The 12,024-nt window shown below is 37.2% G+C and overlaps 1 protein-coding gene across 1 annotated transcript; it reads right to left on the reverse strand.

Annotated features, from left to right (window-relative positions):
• Window positions 1-8,259: 8,259 nt before the first annotated feature.
• Window positions 8,260-9,331, reverse strand: LOC118436084. The gene is made up of 5 exons (XM_035853237.1): window positions 9,106-9,331; window positions 8,834-9,045; window positions 8,586-8,748; window positions 8,412-8,523; window positions 8,260-8,344 (listed from the first exon to the last, which is right to left on the reverse strand). Exons 1-5 carry the CDS (start codon window positions 9,254-9,256, stop codon window positions 8,290-8,292), a joined length of 693 nt encoding a protein of 230 aa, XP_035709130.1. The 5' UTR covers window positions 9,257-9,331; the 3' UTR covers window positions 8,260-8,289.
• Between the last annotated feature and the right edge of the window lie 2,693 nt (window positions 9,332-12,024).

A 12,024-nucleotide genomic window follows, 5' to 3' on the forward strand; every position in this document is an offset into this window, starting at 1 on the left:
GGTGTACATTTGGACCCATATTCTTGTAATTTATCGCAATCTCTTTGCTGCGATTGCGACAAATCTTTCAAATTCTCGTAGGACATGAAGCATGCACAAAATAATTAAGTCAAATGTGCACAGTTTTAGTTTTAGTACGTTGGTTGGTAACCCTCTTTACGGCGGATATGTAAGTATGTGTCTATACTTAGCGTTGAAATTGTGCAACCAAAAAGTATGCAAGTGTGAAGCTATGAAAAAGGTAAAGTGCATTCGGAAAAAATTGGATGCGATGCGATGTATTATTTTACTTGCAGCATTTAAATGAAAGCTATGCACACACCTTTATTTTTGGGCATATTCAAATTATTTGCACCTTTTGATAGTACTTGTTGTGTCCTAAAAGTTTGTCATTGATGCTCTTCACACCGAATGTGGAATTCAGATTTTTCATCATTTTTGGTGAAAAAAGTGGATAAAAGGAGGTTGGTATCAGAGGAATGACGTCTAAAAGGATATCAGACAGAGACCACCTGTTGCGTCGTGTTGAATAACTTGAATGTGCCGTATGACCGTGTTTTACGACTCTCCTGCAGAGAAACTCAACAGCTCAGCTCCCTCCATTGTTCCTACTCCAATTCCAATTGTTCCATTCTCTTTGTGCTGCTGCATGTACTTCTCATTTCGCAGACGACAGCACTTTGGTGTGACTTTTCATGCTTCTCTTGCCTCGCGAGTGTAGCACTTTTTAGCTTGGTGATTTCAGTTTTGGGGAAAATTGTCACCCTCACATTTCCAGAATTCTTCTTACTTACATACATATTAAGCATCTCGCCTTCATTCATTGCTGCTGCTGCTCTAGCCCATTTGAAAATGTACTTACAATTCAAAAGTTATTTTATTATTTTGTAAGCCAAGCTCAGGGCCACCAGCTAAAAGCCACAACAATCTTGTGAATGTCGATTATCGCCAATTGTTTAGAATTTCTTTGAGGATATCGCTAGGAACAATGTGACAAAAAAGTTGCGGTCAGTCAAATAACTGAACAATCTTGCGCACTCGGTCCAATATCATGCACACACATTCAACATTTTAACTCGATATGTGGCTGACAACTATTTTCGAGATAATAGGAATGACACAAAGATGTGGTGGTGACAAGAATCACGTGGGGTTTGAGAATATCTACCCAACGGTGATATAATAATACACGACTTTATTTTAGCCCTCCTCTTACGTATCACTGTCATTGTCAAGTTGGGAGAAAAAATGAGAAAATGAGTCACAATTACGACATTCCAGAGAATACGTAATGACATTGAAATTGACTGGTACGGACGTGAACTATCTATAAATCTAGTGCGTAGTAGTTTAGAAGCATTAATTAATTAAATAAAGAATATGAAATTATTTGATAAGAATAGCTCGGATAATAATTTTTAGATTTTCCAACAATCAAAGTCTTGATACATAGGTTTGTGCACAAAGGCGATAACAATGCTGGTCAAATTCTGTCAACACTTTGGATATTTTATGCTCCCAGATGATATCATGATGATGATTCTTTAAGCAAGAGAGGAATATAATGCTGTTTAAATACAGCATCGTATTGCCTATGAGCCTTCATCAGAAGAATGGGAAAAGTCAGGCTGAGTTGACACGGTTGAGCGAGGTGTGAAATGGGATTGGCAAGGTCTCGTTTTTTGCAAAGGAAGCTGCAAATGACGTCGCATCAAAGCGTGTCGATAACATTAATCTCATCCAGAAGCTCCTCCCCTCACACCTTTAAAAAGTGAGAATTCTCACCGTCTGATTTCACTCTGCCAACCCATCCGCGTCCACCAAGCCATCAAATCTACCCTCGCTCCCTGCTTCTCATCATCTTCCATATCGTTGCAAGCCGTACAACATTGTTGCTAACTCAAAGTCTGACAGCAATGATAAGCAGCCATGTCTTACGTCTTCTTAATGTACGTACATCAGTATTTATGTACATGCGTATGCCGTTGAAAAAATCATGATGGCTGTTCTGAGCTAAGTTAGCTCAGCTAACTGACACATTTTGATTACAAGTTTCCAGAGTTCAAAATTGTAAATACTTTACGATTGTTTCAAATATTTTGGAAGATGACGCAATTAAGAGACCGTCAAATTTTTGAGATCATTCTCAGCAAATTATCTTCAAACCTGCAATTATTCGCTAAATTATTGCAACGACTTTCCTTGATGAACTGACGCAACTATAATATTAAAGAAATACAGTAATACATCATTCATACGTATGTACATATTTCCTCATGACTCATATTTTCCTCCTCGAGAACCTTGTTCAAAATTGACAATAATTTATTACATTGTTTAGCACTTTGTGAGCGTCTATTTTAATAAATTACATCCTTTACGAGAATTTAATATCTCCGTACTTACACCTTCCAATTGTTAGAATCGCACGTGCTGTGTTTAATTTTAGGGTGCGCTGCCGGTTTTAGAATTATTGCTGCAAGTTTAGTGGGACGAAGTTTTAGTGATCGTGATGGTAAATTATTGGGAAGAAGTTATACCTATGTACAAATACATTTACTTCAACCACTCGAAATAAACAGTCTAAATGCTTGAGTTAGCAGTGGGTGAAAATACCGTGGGTCGGAAATGAGACGGCTAATTGAAAAAGTCCAAACACATGTCACTCCACCCATTTGTTACACTAAACCAGACCAAGTCAAATTTATGGCCTTTGCCCACACCACACACATTGAGGAGAGGAACACAAATATATTTATGTACGTGTGTATATATGAACCCTTCTTAATGCCTCTTGGAAGTCCACAATTGAAATCGACAAGAGAAATTGGGATCCCCAGAATCTGCCGAAATTAATAAACGGGGCCTTTTTAGTACGAGTATGTAGTATCCTCCCTCCTATCACACATCTGTTACCTCGTCTTTAATGGATGATTTGTACGTTGCACTTCAAGTGTTTTTGAAATGTATAAAATTTTGATGTCAGAAATTGTATTTAAAAATGTTCATGATGCTCAGAGTGTCAATTACAAATATCCCGTATGCAAATATACGGGATTTGTGATGAAAAAGTGACATGAAGGAAGAGGAAGACACTTACTCTTGTTGGACGAAAAAATTGAAATAAATACGAGAAAATCAAGAAAAAATAATTTGCAACGTTAGGCTAAGCATTATTTAATCAAATTTCGCCCTCCCCCTCCCCCAAAAGGTCGAGCTAAAGTTCTTAAACAGGCGAAATAATGTTAGAGAGAAGGTTCCGAGTGGGAAAAAGTCAAGCCCAACAAATTGTAGTGAGCAGCCTTTTAATGATGTCGTCGTCGTTATATCATCATCATCGGAGGCGAGATTTACACGGAGGTGGATAAGTAGTAACTACATATACGAGGCCTGGTAGCAGTGGCACTGTTAAAAGGAAAAGAATGGGATTTCAAGGGGATTAGGGACGCCAGGGCGAGTAAATGAGTGCAAAAGGATGGATTAAAGCATTTCTGCATGCTAATTCTCTATGCCCATTACATTTTGTACGCCAACTTGCAGTCTTGGAGTAAACTAACAATATGCACAAGGTGTAAATTTCAGAGGGTTACATTACTCGCACAACAAAATTTGTCAAATTGCATCTTATTTAATTTGTACGGGTAGAGCTCAAGTTGGTTTTTCACTTACGGCTGCTACACATATTATGCACGACCACTCTTCATCCTGGGTTGATTCTTGTATCAAGAAATCGGGTGAAAATACTGCAATTTAATACTCTCACTTGCTCAACTAGCAGCAGCTCGGGGACATTTTAAGCGACAGCGGATGAAATTGCAATTTTAGACCAACGTAAAGAATATCCCTTTTCGTGTGGCAATTACCCGGATTAATCGTCATGATGTGTCAGCATTTCACCGTAAACTATGAAGAAAAACAAGGCAAGGTATGCATCCTGAATAGTTGTGACCACCAATGTGTGGTGTGAGTTAATTAATATTCCTAAATTGGAAGTGCTCTACTTCACTTTAAAATGACAATGAAAAAGAATACCGGCAGATCTGGTTTCGTCATTTTATTTTAGTACTTACGGTAACTGGAGTATATATTTGCACCTTCCTTTACATGCTAGTTTACATATCTAGTTATTTATAAGTCTCTCTTTTAACTTAATAGAACATATTATTTAAATATAATTTCTACTTGTTGCGTATAAAATTAGATGCCAAATGTATTCATGATCCACTGGGAATTGTTCACTCCTCGTGAAATAAAACATGGCATATTTATGAATATTCACACAATTCCAGCAGTCTCGGCAGAAGATTGACACGGTTGTCGTGCCCAAAGTCTCAAAAGTTGACATGAATGGTTTATTTTCGAAAATGGCTTCTTTTTACATGCATCTGTAACACAATTTTGAGAGACAGCCCGCAGAAGCCATGGCGTAGTCGGTATGGATATCTGTCTAGGAGAGAGGCAGCAGTTTGTTCGTGTCAATGTCATGTCGGTGGTGAAGAAGTGAATGCGATGAGGAATCAGAATAAACAGGGTGGGATGATGGGAGGAGATATGGATGTTAAAGTGATGGATAAGTTAACTTAACCCTTTGCTTTCGGCATTTTTAGAGTTTCTTAAACTAAATTTTTAACCCTATTAAAAAAGAAAGAAAGTACGTGTACTTTTCTCTGGTTATTCCTTAAAATGTTGAATAAAATCACCCAAACTCAGGATCAGCCCTGTCAGAGTGAATCTCAAAGTGTATACTAGAATCTTGTGAAGGTTTCAACCTCATTAAAAATTCAAATTTAAAATAAATTGAAACATTAACATGATTTGTGTTGTCTGTTGTAGCAATTCAGTAGCATAACCTTCTAATGCGGCTGCTGGACTAGAACTATGTGACGAGAGGGACGATATTATGTATATGTAATGGTTGGACGATAGTGATTTTTGGTGGTTATGGATGAAATGATCCTGGAGCGATATTAAAATGAGGAGTCAGGAGGAGAAAGAAGAGGCGACTTAGTGACTGGACCTGACTGGATAAAAGAATAAGGAAACGGACACGGGCATTATCCCAAATCCGGAGATCATGCGGATCTAATGAGAATAAAATTAACAAAAAAGTGGAATTTATGATGATTTCAGTCTCACATGATTGTGGATAATTATTCTCTCCAGACTCGGCTGCTGCTGGTATAAAAGTACACGGGCATGGACAATGGAGGTATTGATGTCATCCTCCCTCAAAACCTGTGAAGATGGAGATGGTATCCTTCCATCACCGCTATATCTGCATCACCACCTACATAACACATAGATACACGAAGAACAAGTGGCAGCCTTTTTAAAATCCCATCGCACCAAAGCACAACCTCATCTGTCCATTGTGCTTTGTGCATGATATTCTTTACTGAAATACAGAATAAAAATTGGTCCCAGGTAAAAAATGGTGAGTGGGTAGGCCAGTAGCTGAGGAGCAAATTGGTTTGAAATGCAATCAAACTCCCAAAACCCTTTTGTGGTCCACAAATGCAGACGAGATTGGATTGAACTGGAGACATTCAGAAAATTTACTTAATTTTTCGGACCACGGGACACCCCTCCTCTTGGATTGCGCTGACATTAATTTCCACTCATTTTCCTTTGAAAATGCTCTGATAGAATATTTATGTGTATGACGCCATGTAACAATTCTACCATCAACTTCAACCAAGCTTGATATATTAATATACAATCACAAAATAGTACGTACAAAATGATGATGATGACGATGACAACGAGAACAAAAAAGATTGCTGCTCTCACTTGTTGACAAGTTTCTTGCAATGCGTTTTTCAATAAATTGCAAATCTTTATCTTTTGTGCATTATCTTAATTACATTTGGCAAACTGCTGATACTTACAACTTGCTGTAGATGACAATTTCCAACTTAAAGAACATTACGCAAACAGTGGGGTACGTCACGAATAAATTATAATCATCAAATGTAAAGTTGGGATGGAGCAACAATTATATGTGATTAGATTTTAAATTAAATCTTACCAACGACGACTGGAAGATATTACGTATGAAACTTGAGATTTTACGAATTCTGCATAGCACAAATGATTATGGCGTGACACACATAAACCTGATTGGAATGATCATAGGGCTTGTCCTGGAATAAAAATATTGATAACAAATACCGCGTCGCTGCGATGAGAGTGAATAAAAGCCTTGCCGATAATTTGTATTACAAAAACTACGGTGAAATCAGTAAATATTTATTCAGTCGCTTGTCTCAGATTTGAATAGAAATTGTATTCAATCCCACTGACAAAGCAGAATATGTATCTTCGGCACTCTTAAGGCTGCCTGCGAACAATGGGCTGTGAGTCGGCCTCCTTTCCTGGATTTAATATTTACTAAGCAGAGGCAAAATAGATAAAAGTATGGATTAGCTTGTGTTGCTTCAATTCCTTGGCATCTTTCATTTGGCAGTGGGTTGGAATTATTTCTTTGCTTCTTTCACTGCATACGGTTTTTACAGATTCGGAATTTTTCATGCTCCTCCATGCTAGAAAATGTTTTCTGCCAACAATCTACACTTATCTATAGGTAGATATGCATATACGCCTATATTTTAAACCGATCTCCTCAGTCTGACAAAAATATTGTCCTGATTGGGACAGTTCTTTTAGAATTGACAAATTGATAACTATGTAAATGACATGGTTTAATTAAGTACAACTTAAAAGCTTAATTCCATACATTTATCAACAAAATATTATGATTATCAAATGAAACTGTCTGCAGTTGTCCTTGACTAGTGCAATATTATTCAGATGGCATATCCCCTGAACGCCTGGAATCCGAGCACAACCACGGACCATGAATTTTTGCCATCACTCATGTCGCCCATCGTCTATACGCACACATATCCCACCCACTTGACTGTCATAAAGGTTTTCCAAAAATGTTCATTTAGAAACTGGGAGCCCTCCATACCCACAAATCATAAGATTTGGAAAACCATGAAAACATTAGTGTTGACTGAAAAATATGTTATAAGGAAGACAACAAGATGTACAACATTTCTTCAAAAAGAGAGCCTAGTCGTTGGAGGTACTTGTAAAGTAAAGGATAAAATGTATACAGTAAAATACACTGCGAAGTAGAACTAATCTTATGCCCTCACCCTCATGTCTTTAAAGTCTGCATTTTGGTTTGACCCGAACCTGATCAGGTATACAAAATACTTCATTGTGCTTTGTACTCGGGGTATATTTGCGAGACCACCTCAAATAAGTACATCGCGTCATTATTGCTCATTTAACGATCAGAATATGTACTTATGTACATTCATCCACAAGAAGCATTTACAAGAAGAGGGGCTCTAAGTTTTAATAAAATTTGGGACCAGCTTTGGAGACGAGCACGCGGATGAGTTAGACCCAATGAGTCAAAATCTGTTAACACATTGCTCGGATTATGATAACTCTCTTGTAAAACAGGATTGATTTAGAATCTAACAACATGCTTGTTGAGAACTAACTAATGCATGTACACATGTATGTAGATACATAGATACTAATATGTACAGCATGTACGAATGGATCAACTTATTGGTAGTAAGTTTGAAGATATAAAGGTTATATTGGACAACTTTCCTCATCTTTCTGCTCAATTGACTCTCACTCACTGCACCGTTTGTGTGTTGTACAAGTTGTTAAAGTGCGTAAATAAAGGATCTTTTCAGTTCTTAAGAAAACTTATTCAATACTCTTTTCGAAATGTCAATTGTCAACCAATGGGGCGTAATAATTTCTCAGTTGCACCGTTTGGGTGGTCGTGTCATATTCGTAACCAACACCAAATACATACCGACCGCAATGCAATATTATACATGCACATGTACTTATGTACATACGAGTATATACTCCCCTAGTAGCACAAACTCGAGAATTACACGGGAAAAACACCTATTTTCGGACACCGAATCTCGTGATAAACTCGTGTTGATTTGGTGTAAAAGTTGGTGAATTTTGGGGGTAATTGTCGCCAAATTGGGGTGTAAAACTCGTTTAAAACTCGCGTTATAAACGTAACGAAACCATAAACTAACACGTGGAAAACTCGTTTAATTCACGTATAAAATTAGATACTATCTCGTGTAATTTTCGTGGTTGCAAATTCTCCATACACGTATTTTATGCTAAATAAACCCAACAATTACACCATTTTAATTATATAAATCAGCTTTATTTTAACTTAAATTGCTTTATGATTAAAATAAATAACAAAACAATCCAATAGTCCAAGAATTACTCATTTGGTTGATCATCGGGTTCAGAGTCGCCCCTTGGGAGTGTTCCATCACTATTTAAATATATTATCAATGAATTATTAAGTTTAGATTTAACATAACTATGTAATGTGTAGTTACTTCGGATTATTCTTCTTCAATCTTTTAGGTGCACCTTTCAAATATTCTTTAATTGTGGTTTCCATCTCGTCATCGGTGACAAGCTTTAATGGTAAACTCGCACGAACCGCATCTAAAAAAAATATACTTCCATTAAACTAAAATTTTGTGTATATTTAGTCAGAGAAAATTTACCAAATACAATGTGTCTCATCCACGCATCACAAAACGCGATTTTGCTACCCCTGGACCCAATCCAGTTGTAATGCTGCATCAATTCGTCCGCACAAAGTCTTGATAACACCCGGCGTGTGCAACTTCCGATATTGCTTACTTTTCTCTGAGTTAATTTTACAATCTGAAATTTAGCATTTAGATTGTGCAAATTATTTAACTGTACATTACATATTTTTAGACGCAACGAATGGATTAGGATTATTTACCAGTGATTCCCGGTTACTTGGGACTGCATAAAAATTAGCAGCATTACTAACATCGACCATATTCTTCAGTGGAATTTCGTGCCGAACTTCATCTTGCGGCTTTCTCTTTCCATCTAAGTTAAGCAATATCGCGTCAAGTGTCTCCTGGATGTTACGATTTTGCGCTTTTAAAATGGCCACATTTCTGACCACCCAACTCTGAAATTGATTTCCTGCGCAAACAAAGACAGTGTTAGCTAACTATGCAGAAATTTTTATTGCTACTTCCCTACCAGAAAGTGAAATTTCGTCTTCACATGAGGACTGGGATGTATTTGTTGCGTCTCCCTCTGGAACTGGTGGTGCAGTTACTGGCTCGTTTTCATTCATAACGCCGAGGAAGTGAACCATTTCGGTGGAAGCTGAACATCCAGGAATATCCATGTCCGGTTCCGGATTTCCAGTTTCTGATACTCCGGGCAAAGATGATCCGTTTTCCGTAACTGAAACGTAATAGCATTATTAATTAATGGAAGGTAAATAAATGCTGAGAAATAAACTTTGCCAGTGTAACCCACCTAAACACAATTTAAACGGGATCTTACTGGACTCTTTAATTTTACTGGGCTTTATTTTAGGAATTGATTGTCCTTTAGTTGTGACTTTCTTAGCTGCCGGCGTAATCAAGAGTGACTTCACATTTTTCACTGAAACATTATTTTAAAATAATTAATGGCATGTGTAAATATACAGTCACCTAATATGAAACAATTCTGTAATTATTATTAATTATTATCTCATAACGGTTCTTACTTAAGTTATCATTAGGCGCAGGAGGCGGTGGCAGTGTAGAGTGACAGTCATCCCCTTCACTTTCCGAGCTCTCATATGTATTGGGCGCCTCTTGACGAATTCGAATTTTACCATCGCCACTCCCAACCTCTGCGTCGGACTGGTCCATTACTTTGGGAAGCTTCTTCACCGCCTCATGATAAGTGACTGCGTAATAAAAAAAGTCTCAATAAAAAAGAATTAATCAATATTAAATGAAACTTGAAAGCTTTAATAGCTCACCAAATTTGTGTCCACCACCAAGTAGCTTGACATCATGGGTTGACCAGTTTGACTCGGGGGGCATATGTAGGCCAACAGCTTTCACAATTCTGCTAGGATTTTTGTAATTGGGCCACACGCACTGAGTATTATTTTTACATAACCACGCACTAGTGACTACTTCAATTTCCTCCGTCTCCAAAAATTTGAGTAGCACAAAATGTTCGCTCATGATGATTCAGATAAATGAATAAGGGGCGCACCAAAATATTCTTCACCGTACGGCAACAAAATCACTTTTTTGACGATTTCAGAAATTTTAATGCACTCGACTGGTCCAAGTCTTGATAATAAATAAATATTTATGGTAGATGATTCACAAGGAGTTTTGTAAAAATTAATTTTGTTTTGAAATCGTCGTCCAAGGAAAAATTCTCCTGTCTCTCCCTGTAGAAAAGTATTTATAATAATAACAGCGCCGTCGCCTATCTCACAAGCACTATCACCAGGTCCTCCAGCATTTAATTTAAACACCTGGTGTTGAAATTTCTTGTAAAAAACGGAGCAATTAATATCAAAGTGAGAGTTATGATAAGACCAGGCAGAGTAGAGAAATGGATGGAGTGGAGTGAAGTTGACGTGGTGGTGGGTTTGGTCTTCCCTCTCTAGCAGTCTTCTGTGCACCTGCTGCAAGGGGCAATTCGTAGATCGCACCAGCTTTTTAATTTCTTGCAGTTTATTTTCGAATTTAAAGGCACTAAATTTGTCAAGTTGACCGTGATTAATGCAATCATTCGCTAAGTGCAAAAGTCCGTGGACATTAAATGACATGTTTTCACGGCCATAAAGCATATCAAAATACTTAACAAAATAGTGTAGCAACTCATTCGCATAATTATTATGAGTGACATGAAGTGTTTTATCAGCCAGAATTGTTATTGCAACATGAAGGGAAAGAAAATGTTGATATAATGGTTTCAAAATTGTCTGTTTCAAAACTACTGGTCCCGTGTATAAGATGAATTGGCGAAATTCGGTTGCTTCCCAATGATCTAAATCTTGAATCCTAATAGTTGTTGTCCTTGTAGTTTGAAGTAGCGTCCTGCAATCGAGGGGTAAATATTTGAAACAATGATGACGATGCAGAAGTTTTAACAAATCAGTCGTTGCGGTCGCGGTGGCGTTGTGAGTTATTGTCCAACTTCTTAATTCAGCCTTAAAATCAGTAACTGCTTCACCATCACTTTCGTCACTTTCACCTGTGTTATCACTTAACGGTGACGCTACGCTAAAATCACTGTCACTTTCAACTTGATCTTCATTGTCAACTACGACCAACGATGAAACTTTATCCTCAGTCGCCGGATGGTCAGCAAAGTCTGGCGATATTGGTGGGTGCAGAGTTTTAACAACTAAATTATAATCACTTATGACACCGCTTATGTTTCTTTGTATTTGTCTATTTCGAGATTTTTTCATTTTTAGAAATATTTAACTTAAATAAAAAATGAATTCCATTTTAATGACATGTTAGTAATCCTGCATTTATTAAGTTTAGCCGCGACAGATGCATTGGGTCATCGTAAGAATACACCAATTTACAACGTGTAAATCACGAGTATTTATTCAAAGTCGACGCTAAAAATACACGTATTCGATACTCGTGTTTTAATGTGGTATATACACGTGTTTCATGAATTGTTTAGATTTTGGTATTTTGTAGCTGAGAAAAACACGAGTATTACCAAAAAAGTTACACCAGTGTGACACGGACACCTAATGCACACGATTTTACACCAATTTAACACGCGGAATTCTCGGGTTGAGCTGCTAGGGTCGTTTATGGCGTGCTTATTGGTTATGTAAGGTACTAAAATGTCAGAGTATAATAATGCAAACCCAGGCATTTGCTGAATTTCAGTTTTATTTAGAAAATTATTGACTATTATGCGATACATTTATTCCGTTTGAAGGAGCAAATGAAGTGCATACTTAATTACTTAAGTTTAGTATGGCATACCTTGAAATACTGCGCATTGACTATTGTATAAAGCTTAATAGTTTCACAACATAAATATAAATAATATGCACATAAATATGTCTGCACTCTCCAAGAATTCAACTCCAGTCTTAGTCATGTCATCATAATAAACAATCTG

This window comes from Folsomia candida, unplaced genomic scaffold (assembly GCF_002217175.1).
Source record: "Folsomia candida strain VU population unplaced genomic scaffold, ASM221717v1 Fcan01_Sc006, whole genome shotgun sequence".
Lineage (NCBI taxonomy): Eukaryota > Metazoa > Arthropoda > Collembola > Entomobryomorpha > Isotomidae > Folsomia > Folsomia candida.